At 31.6% G+C, this 14564-nt stretch overlaps 2 protein-coding genes across 4 annotated transcripts; both read left to right on the top strand.

Moving 5' to 3' along the window:
* The first annotated feature begins 510 nt into the window (after positions 1 to 510).
* G3PP1 (putative glycerol-3-phosphate transporter 1) lies at positions 511 to 3838 on the top strand. The gene is made up of 3 exons (XM_047305511.2): positions 511 to 664; positions 1327 to 2398; positions 2530 to 3838. Exons 2-3 carry the CDS (start codon positions 1387 to 1389, stop codon positions 3078 to 3080), a joined length of 1563 nt encoding a protein of 520 aa, XP_047161467.1. The 5' UTR covers positions 511 to 664; positions 1327 to 1386; the 3' UTR covers positions 3081 to 3838.
* Positions 3839 to 9234: 5396 nt separating this feature from the next.
* Positions 9235 to 13954, top strand: SIGA (sigma factor A). 3 transcript variants are annotated; one of them, XM_088109819.1, is made up of 10 exons: positions 9235 to 9421; positions 9701 to 10501; positions 11316 to 11514; positions 11600 to 11692; positions 12183 to 12311; positions 12409 to 12462; positions 12569 to 12646; positions 12784 to 12846; positions 13419 to 13531; positions 13670 to 13954. In XM_088109819.1, exons 2-10 carry the CDS (start codon positions 9825 to 9827, stop codon positions 13776 to 13778), a joined length of 1515 nt encoding a protein of 504 aa, XP_087965945.1. In that variant the 5' UTR covers positions 9235 to 9421; positions 9701 to 9824; the 3' UTR covers positions 13779 to 13954. The 3 variants fall into 3 exon arrangements, with proteins under 3 accessions (XP_087965945.1, XP_047161470.1, XP_087965944.1); XM_047305514.2 differs by having other exon boundaries at positions 9235 to 9439; XM_088109818.1 differs by having other exon boundaries at positions 9235 to 9463.
* Positions 13955 to 14564: the final 610 nt, after the last annotated feature.

The raw sequence follows: 14564 nt of genomic DNA, 5'->3' as shown, positions 1-14564 counted from the left end.
ATCGACTTGTGTGAGCCACGTTCTCTGATTGATAAAATTTTGTAATTACTAATTAATATTTAAAAGTAACGGATAATAAATATTTTAATACTTATTTATAAAGTGTGGGATATAAATATTATATTTTTTATATTTATGGAATATTTATTATCTATAAAAAATAAATTAAAATTTAATATATATTTTATTAAGTTAAATTTAATTAATATTAAAATTAATTTATATTTTACTAAATTAAATTTAGTTAAATTTTAATTTTAACTTATATTTAACTTAATTTATACTGTTTTTTAATTTTATTTTAAAATTTTATAAAAATATTCTTTTTTTTTAAATATCCACAAATATTTACGGATCTTTGTAAGGTTTTAAGATACGTAGTCTTGACTACTAGTACCGAATAGAGGACATTTTGGGGAATTCCGGAGCGAGTGGTATTATGGTAATTGTGTGAAACGCATACCTTGGGGCTAAAATGGAGATTTCGTGAAATAAAATAAACATTAGCGTCCACCATAAGTAATCACACGATGTCTTGAGAAGAGAGAAGAAGAGAAATTTCTTTTTCCTTGGTTAAGTTTCAGAAACCGTCGACAAGTGCAGCAGACGCAAACTCTATTAGCGGTGGTGAACGTGAACACTTCAACTACACTCTGCTTCATAGGTACCTTTTCTCATTTTCCGCTTTTTCCCGACGAAGCAAATTTTCTTTCATTGCACTTTTTCAAGCTTGTGGTCTCTGCCAGCTCATTCTTCTTTTTAATTTATGGGGTCCGTTTAATTCTTTTTATGGTACGTTTTTGGTGTTGGATGATCAACGATTCGTTGCATGTTGAGTAACCGTGCAGAGGATAACAGTTGGGGTGTTTTATTTGTCTGAGTTGTTTGTTTGTGGTTTCATCTTCATGGAGGAAAGGAAATCTTTGGTGGGTTGTTTTGGATTTCGTTTCAGATTCTCATTGGATGCTGTCCATCAAAACTGCACCTGTCACTGTTATAAATTTTTGTACTTTTTAAAATTTTGAACTAATTTCATGGGTCAAATCAGAAGGAATCCTGTTTTTTTTTCTGACCTCACGTCTTGCTTTTGATGATTATGCTTTTTGAAAAATACCTTCTATTGAGAGAAGTTTTCCTGGAATTGGGTAAAGTATCGCATCTTGGAATTGTTTTTGCATACTGTGTGGAATTTTTATTTGGTTTGTTGGATGAAAAATCATGATTGAAATCACGATCTTGCTGTGCCACCGGCCAAATCTAATGTTCGGTGCAGGAAAGATAGCATAGTTATTAGTGTTGCTTATTTTTTCGTCTCTTTTTTTGCAGATATATTCTGCTAGGGGAAGCTCAACTTCTTCCTCTTTGTTGCAACTGTTGCTATAGTAAATGGGTTTGACACCAGAAGTGTTGGCTCGGAGAAGTGGTGGCAAGCTCGTTGGGGCTCGGGTTCTGCAGTACATAAATGGCGGCCCTCTTTCCTTCAAAACCTACCAACTAATCGTTCTGATTGTAACATTTTTGGCTTATACTAGCTACCATGCTACCAGAAAAACCACTAGTATTGTAAAGAGTGTTCTTGATCCACAATCAGCAGACACAGGCCTGACCTTCTTTTGGTTAAGGCCAACCAATGTCACTGAGTCAAATGGATTAAGGAGAGTTTCTTCCAAACTTGGAGAAGGTTGGGCACCGTTTAATGGATCAGATGGAACATCCCTTCTGGGTCAATTAGATGTTGCTTTTCTTGCTGTGTATGCTTTTGGGATGTATTTTTCTGGGCATTTTGGCGATCGGTGTAATTTGAGGATTTTTCTAACAGTTGGGATGGTAGGAACTGGGTTGTTTACTTCACTATTTGGATTAGGGTACTGGGGAAACATTCACAACTTTTACTATTTCTTAGTGGTTCAAATGATTGCTGGATTGTTTCAATCCACTGGATGGCCGTCTGTGGTTGCCGTGGTGGGTAACTGGTTTGGAAAGAGCAAGAGAGGGTTGATCATGGGAATTTGGAATGCTCACACTTCAGTTGGGAACATCATTGGTTCTTTGATTGGTTCTGCTATGTTGACCTATGGATGGGGTTGGTCCTTTGTTGTGCCAGGAATAATAACTGCTTTCATTGGTCTGGTGGTTTTCCTTATATTGCCCGTTACACCTGAGTCTGTGGGAGCTGATAGAGAAGAAGATGATGATATCAGTTTTCCAGTAAAAGGTGGAGAAGAAGCTGCAGAGCCTTTGCTAAGGCAAGAGACTCCAGTTGAGGAGAAAGAAGCAGTTGGGTTCTTAGAGGCATGGAAAATTCCTGGGGTTGCTCCCTTTGCTCTCTGTCTGTTTTTTGCCAAATTGGTTGCATATACGTTTCTCTATTGGCTCCCATTCTATGTCAGCCACACAGGTACTTAAACTTTCTACATATTTTTAATCTGTATGTTGTTTACCTTGTAAAATTGCAGCAAACACATGTGTAATGCATTTGCCTCAAAATCTTCAGTTCAGTGTTTCTCATTGATTTTCATTATGATGCAGCAATTGATGGGAAATATCTGTCTAGTGGAACATCAGGAACTCTATCAACTTTATTTGATGTTGGAGGAGTGCTGGGAGGAATTCTGGCTGGTCACATTTCTGATCGCTTAGATGCTAGAGCCATTACTGCAGCAAGTTTCATGTACTGTGCAATCCCTGCTCTCTTCTTCTATAGAAGCTACGGGCACATTTCGTTGCTTTTGAATGGAGCATTGATGTTCGTCACTGGCATGTTTGTGAACGGGCCTTATGCTCTTATAACCACTGCAGTTTCGGCTGACCTGGGAACACATAGGTCATTGAAGGGTAATTCACGAGCTCTTGCTACTGTGACAGCAATCATTGATGGAACCGGTTCTATAGGGGCTGCAGTTGGACCCCTGTTAACAGGTTACATTTCTGCAAAGAGTTGGAGTGCAGTTTTCACAATGTTGATGGGAGCAGCTTTAGTTGCAGGATTGCTTTTGACCAAGCTAGTAGTGGCAGAAGTAACCACAAAGATAGAAGAATCAAGGCCTAATAGAGCACCGGAATGTTCACTCATTGTATAAGAATAAACTATAAACAATAGGTTCACGGTAATGCTTTTTCTGTATGTGTAGTGTAGGAGTGTCTGTGAAGTCTCATTCAAAGCTTCACTGCATTAAATTAAAGAGGAACATGCCCAACAGTGTTTATATGGAGAGGGCATCTTCAGCTTTTATGCTTCTTAATATGGGTGGACAGGTTCAGATGTTGTCTGTCTGTACATTGTGTGAGATACCCAATCACCAAAAGTAGCATAGCATCTTCCCTAAACACAAGCCATTCAAGATTTGCTTGTCAAGAATGAAACTTGTCTAGTGAGTTTGCAAGTGATTTTTGTACATTTTTCAATGGCATCATGGGTTCACCAAATCGAACTGGCAAATCAAATATCTTGTAGAGATCAAGCTCAATGCTTTTTGTGGATTTTGAGGTTGCCCTTTGCTTGTTGTTGTGCTTCGAGCAAGGACTTTTCATTCAATATAAGATATCAGAAGACAAAGTCAACCCCTTGCCACTTTCAACAGAATCTGACCAACACCAAAAAGTTATTAAAACTTACATACGCAATTTTCACCTTTTTCAAAAAAGCACGGTTCAATGAGAGGATCAGATGCCGTAGCAAATAACAATGAACTCTGCTAGAACACTTCAGTTTGGTAGCTTCTTACTGTACAATTCTTTTATTTTTTTGTGAAAAATACTCTTTATAAGAGCTTGTTGCGTGTACTTGTCAAATAATGTTCAACCCAATGGATGAAAAACAATTATATCCTTTAGAGTATCTGTCTAGAAGCATTGTTTCTTCTTAACAGCTTGCAATTTCCCTCTCTATGGTCCAGTTGGTGTGAAATAAAGTGTTCCATTTCTATAGAAAAACAACTTGCAAAACAACAACCTATGTAGGATCAAAGGGCACAATCGGCATGCCAAGTTGATTGGGTTGTATTATCTGTCCACTCAGATTGTTTTTTCTTTCTCTAAATGTCTGATGTTATAAATTCAGAAATCAACTTAAGGTCCATAATTGACGTCGGCATTATTCATGATTCTAATGCATTGTTGTTTTATGGGGTGTGAAAACGAAGGAAAAAATCATCCACAAAAAGTCCATTTCCTTAACAAGCGTGTGACAAAACAAGAGGAAAACCTAGCTTTCAAAACTCTAGACTCATTGGTTAAGATGGTGGTCCACCAAGAGGGGTTTTTGTCATAAATTGGATGGATAATTTCTATCTACAATCTTCCTTTTTCTTTGGTTTGATGTATACGTACCTTCGCCAACTTTAATAAGCTAACTCAAAAATACTGTGTGAACCGTGTGTCGCAATATCCTGGGACAGAGAAATCTATTTCGTCACTTTGCTTTTAGTAAATGTAGTTTCAATCAACCAAGATTACCATTAATCTTTGATTGAACTAAACTTTTCTAAATGAAGTTCGTTTGACATGGTTACACTTTTTTTATGATGTCATTATGTACTTAAAACCTTAAGATAGTATATTAACGAGACTTTAACTTTATATGGAACTTTATTTTTTCAATTTTATTCAATTTACACTTAAAATTCTAATCAGATTCAATTTTATCTAATGTAATACTTAGATTGAGACTTGAAATTTTACCTATAATAAGACTCGATTTTATCTAATGTACAATTTAGACTAAGACTTGAAATTCTAACCATAATAAAAGACATAAAATATAACTTAAATCTATATAATTTTATTCAACTTTTTTATTTATTACTTAAAGATAGATATCAATCACACTTAATTCTTATAATGTTTTTCAATGATGAAGAATTGAGGTGTTGAAGTAAAAACTTTTTCCTTCTTTGATGCAGTTGAAATGTTTCGAGTTCATGACAATTTTAGAAGTTAAAATGTCAATTTTGTTCTGATTTGGGATATAGTTCTTTGAGTATATCTATGGTTGAATTGTAAATGAGGCAGACTAAATTGAATGATAGAGTTCGTAATTTATTTTTCATTTATGCTTATGAAAATTATTGAAGAAAGGATGTAGAAGAATGGGAAACGAAGATGACAGGGAGAGAGAGAGAGACACTTCATGGATGAATGTTATCCATGGCTAATGGTCTTTGTGAAACGATATAATTTCCTATAGGTAGCAATAATGCAAGCAAGAAATTGATAGCAGTGACAATAATGTTTCCTTATACTTTATATAAAGAAATATAGTAATGTTTCATTACTTCAACGTCAACCATTTAATAGATATAATTACATTTTAACTCATCATAACTTTAATATGATATTAAAGAATAAATTTTAAATTTAATTTCCTCTTACAAAATTTATAAACTGATATTTGAATTAATTGTAAATTGGTGATATGTATAACTAAGGTAATTTCCAATAAATTAAAATAAAGTTTCATCATGGATTGAAAATAAAAATATCAAAATTGGTTAAAATTAAGGAGCCAATTCAGCTCATCATAGGGAGTTGAATTAAATTAAAAAAAAGTTATAAATTTCAACACAAACAAAAAATAAATTTGGTCTAAAGAACTTAGTTCACAACATTCATCAAATTAAACTTGTTAAGAATCGGATAGACTCACCGCTAATTTATAAATTTTAAATATTAAATTATATTAAAAAAAATGAAAATCTTAAACACTCTTATACAGGTAATATATTTGAATTGTAGTGTACTTTTACGGTTTTATTTTAAATTAGCATAATTTTATATTATATTTAAATTTGAATTCTAATTAGATTTTAATTAAAAAAGTTTGTAATTTTTTAATTAAAAAGTAAATAAATTTATATTTGAGTGAATCATTTCGTTTAATTTATTAATTTTTGATGAACAGGATTATATTTAAAATTTTTAAATTATTAATAAGTGAGTTAAATTAAATTAATTCACTAAATGATGAATTCATAAGAGTTCAAATAAAAAAGTGATCCATTTTCAAGAAGAAAATTCTAACTTTAATTCACTTCCTTGTCATTTATTTACTTTTAAAAGCGAGTAGTGGGCTGACTCGGCATTGCTAACCAGTTGTTTCAAAAAATTTGATTGTGACTCAAAAATATTAATTAATCTGATACAACAATTTTGAACCGTGAATTTGATTGATATAAGTTTGTGGATGGTTAAAGATGAGAAATATTATATAATAAGGTCATAAAAATATGAACCACTATGGTAAAGTAGATTTACCAATAAGATAGTCCAACGTGATTTGGGACGCAGATTATCATCTCTCTAACCACTAATGTAAAGCTTAATGATATTATTAGTAATTATTTATTACTTTATTTTAAACCGGGCCACTGATAGTTACGTCATTTTGAAAGTAGCACGCAACTCTTAAGAAGAAAACAACTAATCCCACTGAATTCCACTGTCCTCTTATTTATACACGGAGAATGATAATAATATTTTTTTATAATATTTTAATATTATTTACGTGTTATTTTGTTATTTATTGATTAAAATTATTCTACAATCAATAATAATAATCATAAACACTAATATGGACTAATCACAGAATAATACGTGATATTAAAATGTTATCATAAAAATATTATCAAAGTATCATTATCTTTTATACATACATGTCTATCATATTTTACTTTTAAAATAATTAATTTTTCTTAGGTCCAATAATTCCACATTATTTAAGAGTTGAAATTAATAATATATTTAATTTTTTTATGTGTTTTTTTAAGAATAAAATTGTGATAAAGTTCAAAGTCTATCACATATATAGAACCAACTTGAAATATATTGGTGGGAGTTGGGAGTTGAAGGACTTGCGGTCCTAACTATTTAAATTTTGTGTATAATTAAAATTCATGAGAATGAGAATTTATAAGAGTTAAATTTAGTAAAAAAATTCTTTTTATAAAATATATCATTTAATACTTATAAACAGTAAAATATAAAAAATAAGTATTATAAAGAATAAAAATTCTAAATAAGATATTTTTTTTCTCTTTGTCTGTTGAGTTAATTGGTGTTTATGTTGATTTCTCTCTCTCACATGTGTTTTTTTCATTTCTAGAAAAATATCAAACACAAATTTATTAATTTTACTCACGTTTTTATTCTTAAAGGAAAAATATATATGATTCTCTCTTATATCACTTATAGTGAAATATTAATTTCATTGTATAATTTATTTTATCTCGTTAGTTTTTGTGTAGTGATTTTTTTAAGAATATAAAAAATTTGACTGTTGAATATATTTTTTTCATAACTAATTATTAGTTTTCATATATTTTTCTTTCAATAATTATGTTTATTAATATTTATTTTCCAAGTTCAAAATGAACTCAATGATATACACTCTTTGTAAACAAATTTTATCATTTGAATTTTAACGAGAACAAAAATATTAGTTTAAAATTTTAACTTTATTATTTTAATATTGATGTTTTTAACTATCCAAATTTAAAACATTTATCAACCAAGTCAATATTGGGCAAGAATATGAATGTCGAGCACATCTTATTTTATTAATTGCTTAATTTGTCTTATTTTAACTTTTTAATTTTATTTCTATGATCATGATAAAAAAATTAGTTTTTTTCGTTTTAGTTTTAATTAAAATATTAATAAATTCAACCATGTGAAGGAACAAATAATAAATAATCATTTGAATATGTATGATTTCTTTTATAGTTATAATTATAACTATATTAAAATACATGTTTATTTTTATTGTATTAGTAGTAATGAAATTTATAAATTTTGATTTATTACTTTGACTATGTCAAGATTATTAGTCACTCTTGAAATCAAAACATTCACGTATATACAGAGATGAAAGAATGGTTAAAAAAATCTTTAAATTATTTTTTTAAGAAGTGATAGATGTGAAAAAATTGAATATAGATTTTCTATTAGTTTTTTTTTTTGTGTTATCCTCCACTAAACATAAAAAATAAACGTATATTGTGGAAATTTTAATACATCCTAAAACATACAAATCAATGTTAATTAGTATATTTTGAAGGCATAATTGAAAGACGGCATAAAAAACCTCCAAATTAAAAAAAAAAAAAAGTAGTTTGAAGTTTGTAAAATAATACGAGGATAGGAGAAATATGGAAGTAAGACAATATGAGCAATTTGGGCCGGAGTTTTCTTCCTGCACCACCATATGTTTCTTCCGACACTCCTATATAATATTTTTCTCATTTTGTCCTTTTAGATTCTGTAATCTAAAAAAAATTGCAATTTTATCTATAAAGGTGTAGAAAGAAATATATGGAAGTGAATGAATAAGCTTCCATTCGGCCCTCTTGTTATCTTCTGGCCCTTCTGACATTTCAATATCATGCATCATTAAAAAAAAGAAAAATTTGGTAAAATAAGTTTTCATAATCCATATAATTAAGATTAAATAAATAGTTAAATATTTCTTTATTCTTTTAATTTTAAGTAAAAATTAGAATTAGTTTTATTTTTTAAAAAAATTTAAATCAATTTAGTCTTCATATCTAAAATTGTGTAAACTTAATTATTTTAACTAAATTGTTAAATTTATTTAATATTTCAAACACTTTTTTTCATTAAATATTAAACACTTTTTTCATTAAATATTAACATAGGTAAACGACTTAAATACTTTTATAACATATTTGAAATATTTAATAAATGTAATAAAATTTATTTAAAATAATTAAATTGATAATTTCTAAAATTACAAGACTAAATTGAATCAAAATTTTAAAAAATAAATTATTTATAAATTTGATTTTTATTAAAAATAAAAAATTAAAAGTATATTTAACGCTTAAATAACTCTTAATTAAATAAATCATGCTTAAAATTGCAAAGTACACCCAAGACGTACTTATATTTTGTACTTAGACGTGTGATTTGTTTGCATTCGTTAATACAAAAAATCTACTAATTAGCTTAGCACATAGAATTACAGAAAAAATAAGTTATGGATAAAAACATAAAAAGAACGTTGAATCCATAGCGAACGTGGAATTAAGAGAACAGAGAACATAACGCATCATACACCACACAAGCTTGGTCCCAATATCTGTTTCGACCAATAACCTTTCATTCTTCCATATCTTTTATCTTTACATTTATTTTTTCATTTCTATTTTTTCATTTTTCATTTTATTTTTTATTTTATTTTCTCTTCCTTTCTCCTTCTCAACCAAACTAACTTCCTCCTCACACAATTAATAACAAATAAAAGGAGGGAAAAAAGAAAGAGAAAAATCTAAGTGTGGTAGCATAGTTGTTTGCTTCCACACCAACGGTTTTCTGAGTGAAGTCTTTCCAGTGTTCAGCTGCAGCTGATTCACTGATCCGAAATTGCTAAGCTATTATCAGTGTTGGAGCAATCGTCATTCTCCAAGTTGTAATTTTTTCTCTGGTACTCCATTCACACAGATACCATGTACTGTTTTTTTTTTCTTATGTTTTTGCAGGTTTTGAATTTCCATTGATAATTGGTTGGGTTTCATTTAGATTCTTGCAGCTTTGTTTGCTAGAGGGCTGTATTGTTGTTTCCATGAAGTATTTTTGAGGGATTGGGGAAAGAACAATCCTTTTTTAACAGAAAACGTTGAGTAATTCGTGATTTTTATAGTAATAGTAATTAATATTAATTTTTTTTATTCTTTGATTTTATCAGGATTGAGAGAATTTGGGAAGCTTTTCTGAAAGTAATAGGAAGTAGTGACACGGTTTAGGATCATTGTTACAGTAGGAAAATATGATTTGATGGTAATCATACATAGTGGCCAGGAAGGGATATAATGGCTAGTGCTGCAGTTATTGGACTCAGTGGAGGAAAGAGGCTTTTGGGTTCATTATACCATTACTCTGATATTATAGAAAAGCTTTCTTATGGAAGTGATTTTGGATCCACACAGTATCAGATTGTTTCAACAAAATCTGTGATAGTTGCCAAGAAGTCATCCAACTACACTCCAACTTTTCCAGCATCGAACCGGCAGAATCAGTCCATCAAGGCTCTTAAGGAGCATGTTGATGATGCTGCTACCGTTGCGGAGCCATGGTTTCAGAGTTCCAGTTCTAATGACTTAGAAGTGGAAAGCTCTGAAATGGGTTATTCTGTGGAGGCTCTTCTTTTGCTGCAGAAGTCAATGCTGGAAAAGCAATGGAGCCTTTCCTTTGAAAGGGAAGTGCTGACAGAACGTTCTAGTAAAGGGAAAATCCGTAGGAAAGTGGCAGCGGTGACATGTTCTGGAGTGTCTGCAAGGCAAAGAAGAATGAATGCCAAGCGGAAGACTGTGGTTAAAGCCTGTGGTGCTGTGCCGCTGAAGTCCAAAATCAGTCCAGAGCGGCTTCAAAACCGTGTGAAGGGTTATGTGAAAGGAGTAGTGAGTGAGGAATTGCTCTCTCATGCAGAAGTGGTTAGCCTATCAGAGAAAATAAAAGTTGGGCTTTCCTTAGATGAGCAGAAATCCAGGTAATTGCATAATTGTTGATCTTATAATCAACAAAAGTGATGAAGAATCTCTTCTTTTTGCAGTCTGCCTGTTAGCTTCAATATTATATAGTTGTTACTTTGTTAGTGACCTTTTTGTGTTAAACAATGCAGCGTTTTTAAGATTATCTGGATTACTTGAATGGAAGTTTTGTTAATGAAGTTTTAAACCTTATTTTCAACCTTATTTAAATCATAACTAATCTTAAAGGGGAATTAGTAATTAATAGTGCAATAGGTAAAGATTATTCTAGTTTACCTGGCAAAAAGGTCTGCTTTTGTTCTTTTCCACTTGTTTTGTACGGGTATCATTTCAACAGCTTCATTTTCTTATTACAGCCCTGCTGTTTAAAACTCTTGGGTCAATGCCATAACCTTGGTTTTCTAGACAGGTTTATGTTTCATATAGTGCATATGATATGACTTTATTAAAAGTTGAACACAGAGAACTAATTTGAATTTCTTTTACCTTATTTAATTAATGAAATTTAAATATTTCCTTCCCATCCTCGCAGCTTTCAACAGCTTATAACTGGTGATAGAGGCAGAAATGTTTCTCTTAAGAATTGCCTTAAGATGTAGAACAGGTTATATAAATCATTAATCACGTATCCACTTCTTATAAATTCATAACATTATAATCTTTTGTAATGAAAACTTTTCATTCTTCATGGTACTTTTTATTTGATTTTACGTGTCTGCATAGAAATTCTGGCAATCATTTTTTGAATTGCCTTCCATTGGTTATGGTTTTACCTAAGAGAATGAAAGCTGACGGAAACCTTTTGAGTTTCAGATTGAAGGAGAGACTGGGATGTGAACCCTCTGACGATGAAATGGCAACTTCATTGAAGATGTCTCGTACTGAACTACGAGAAAAAATGCTAGAGTGCTCTCTGGCAAGAGAAAAGTTGGCTATGAGCAATGTTCGCTTAGTTATGTCTATTGCTCAAAAATATGAAAACGCTGGTACAGAAATGGGTGACCTTGTTCAGGTGATTATAAATATAGTTCCCTTTCACATCCGATTGGCCCAGCTTCTTTCTCTGTTGTAAAATACTCATCTTATTTGCTCTGTAGGGTGGCTTGATTGGACTACTTCGTGGTATTGAAAAGTTTGATTCTTCAAAAGGGTTTAAGATTTCAACCTACGTTTACTGGTGGATACGTCAGGTGAGGTTTTGCATTTTGCTTCTACACTTGCCTTCTATATATGGTTGATTGTCAGACATCCTTATCATTGTTGTTCTTTAAACAGAAGATGTCATGGGATTCATCTAATTTATTCATTTAAAATCAATAGAAAGAAGGACTGCATAGGATAAAATATTGTCATGAAATTTCTTAAAATAGTTTCTGTAAACTGGTATTATGGAACTTGTATTTTGTAGTCAGTATTAAATCTCTGGCTTGCACTCGTAATTTATGAATTTGGGTTGGACTAATCAGTTTCACCTGTTGGGAACTGCTATTGTTTTTGGTATAATTGATCAGCTTCACCTATTGTGTGTTATTGTCATTGCTGAAGCAATCAAGTCAAAATTTTAGGTGTGGTGAATGCATTTTCTGCGTCCCTTTCCATTTTCTTCAGAATCCTATATGATTGTACTGTTTACATCTCAAATTTGTCCAATCACCATGGACACTGTTTTCCTGCTGACAGGGTGTTTCAAGAGCCTTGATTGAGAATTCAAGAACATTAAGATTGCCTGCTCATTTGCATGAGAGATTATCTTTAATCCGCAATGCAAAGTTTAGACTAGAAGAGAGAGGCATCACTCCAACTATTGATGTAAGTCAGCCAAATGTATAAAAAGAAAGCCTGTATCAATTTTTTGAAAAGTTATAGACATTGGTAGACCAGCCTAAACTGTTTCCTTCTTTTGCAGAGGATTGCAAAACACCTTAACATGTCTCAAAAGAAAGTCAGAAATGCCACTGAGGTAACAAACCATCGAGAATTGCACGATCCTCATACTTGATACACGTAATGTCTCTGCACACTCTATTATCCATTTGTTCACCATGTGTCTACACTCTCTATTGCAGGCAATCAACAAAACTATCTCGCTTGATAGAGAAGCATTCCCCTCTTTGAATGGTCTACGAGGAGACACTCATCATAGTGTAAGATTTAATACCTTTCTATTCACTAGTCCATCAAGGAAGATCATAAGAGCTACTTTCTTCTTATTCTTTGCCTTCTGTTTTATTTTTCAAGAATACCAGTTGTCTCATTTGTGTTTTATGCTTTCCACTCCCAGTACATTGCAGATAATCGCGTTGAGAACATCCCGTGGAAGGGAGTAGATGAGTGGGCACTAAAGGTATTTAGGACAATATTTTAATAAAACTTTACTTAACTCCAAAGCATAGGCATTTCATTGTTGACATGCAGAAAACTGTTTTACTGTCTGTTATCCTGTAATGCCGTGTTTGCTGGTTTTCTTCTAAGTATATGATTAAATATGTTTGTAGTTCCTAAACTTAGACGCAAAATTGGATTTTGTTTTTGTTTCAAACTTTGATACATTTTATTCTTCAAACTTATAGAATGAATGAATATAATTCTTTTAACTAGCTTAAACACTAGCCTGAAATGTCATTTGACATGTAAAAAATTTAATGCAGTTGGAGTAGAAAAACTATATCTACTCATTTTTAATATTTGAGGATCAAATTGTATCAAAGTCTTAGACAATGATAAATTCTAAATTTGGGTTAAAGTTTAAGGATTAAAAACATGTTTCAGCCTTAAGGATATCTATGTTGATTTGAAGTCATTGGATGATTGACAAAATTTCCTCATAATTTTCACCATGGGAAATATGATGACATTCTAAATATTCAAATGCTATAAACCTCCATAATGATTAATACCAATTGTAAATGTTCACAGGATGAAGTGAATAAACTCATGAATGTGACCCTTAAGGAACGAGAGAGAGAAATTATTCGACTTTATTATGGACTGGGTAAAGAATGTCTTACATGGGAAGACATTAGTAAACGGTGAGTTCAACCACCATTTTCTTTTACTTCTTTTCTTAGATGGCCATACCATCCAAAGCTTTGCAAAAGTTATGAATCATATTTGATGTATCCCAGAGCTCAAGCTTTTGCATTACTCTTCTTGTGTTCTCACTGCAGGATGGGTTTATCGAGAGAAAGAGTAAGGCAAGTTGGACTTGTTGCATTGGAGAAACTAAAACATGCTGCAAGGAAGGGAGAATTGGAGGCAATGCTGTTGAAACATTGAATTTGAACTCATCACAGAAATTTGTTACAATGTATATATACAGAGCGGAAGTATGTACCTACAAATTTCACTTCCTCATTCAAAAAGAGTACAACGATATAAGGGAACATTGAAGATCTGTAAATCCCCTTTAAAATGGTTTTAGTACCAATGAATATGGGTAATTTTGGTTTTAACACTCCAAAAATATTGTTGTTTTATAATGTTATAAATTTCAGTGTATTTGTTGGAAGTCCCACATCGACTAGAGATAAGGCCAGATTAAAGTATATAAGTGGGTGCAGACCTCACCTTAAAAAGTGGACTTGAGGCCTAACTCATCCCCACAAAACCGGCTTGTAAGGTGAGGTCTGCACCCACTTATATACTTTAATCTGGCCTTATCTCTAGTCGATGTGGGACTTCCAACACTCCCCCTCACGCCGAGGTATATTAATCTCGAGCGTGAGATTAGACATTAATAGGTGGTCCAATAGTGGCCCGGCCCGATAATGGGTGGAAGGTTTAAAGAATAATTCTGATATTTTATTTCAAAGAGTAGAGTACCATATATATACATTATATATACATTTAAGGATCCTATAATCCTTCATCTATTACTGATATTTTATTTCAAAGAGTAGAGTACCATATATATACATTTAAGGATCCTATAATCCTTCATCTATTAAAGGAATGACAGGTGCACAAATCTGCACAAATTATAATAATATCTAAATTATAACTAACATAATATTTGATTGCCTAATATCCTTTAATAGAATATTTAGCATATCTTAACAGTAT

The sequence above is a fragment of the Vigna umbellata genome, chromosome 3 (genome assembly GCF_029865625.1).
Source record: "Vigna umbellata cultivar VRB3 chromosome 3, Vumbellata_1.0, whole genome shotgun sequence".
In the NCBI taxonomy this organism is placed as follows: domain Eukaryota; kingdom Viridiplantae; phylum Streptophyta; class Magnoliopsida; order Fabales; family Fabaceae; genus Vigna; species Vigna umbellata.
The sequence above is the reverse complement of the archived record's forward strand: the minus strand, read 5'-3'. Positions and strand labels throughout refer to the sequence as shown.

Bases quoted from the DNA above. Each gene is read 5' to 3' on its own strand.
- G3PP1 (XM_047305511.2), top strand. From the start codon at position 1,387: ATGGGTTTGACACCAGAAGTGTTGGCTCGGAGAAGTGGTGGCAAGCTC. The intron at 2,399-2,529 runs GTACTTAAACTT...ATTATGATGCAG, and splicing joins ATTCTATGTCAGCCACACAG to CAATTGATGGGAAATATCTG.
- SIGA (XM_088109819.1), top strand. From the start codon at position 9,825: ATGGCTAGTGCTGCAGTTATTGGACTCAGTGGAGGAAAGAGGCTTTTG. The intron at 12,312-12,408 runs GTAAGTCAGCCA...CTTCTTTTGCAG, and splicing joins GCATCACTCCAACTATTGAT to AGGATTGCAAAACACCTTAA. The intron at 12,463-12,568 runs GTAACAAACCAT...TCTCTATTGCAG, and splicing joins AAGTCAGAAATGCCACTGAG to GCAATCAACAAAACTATCTC.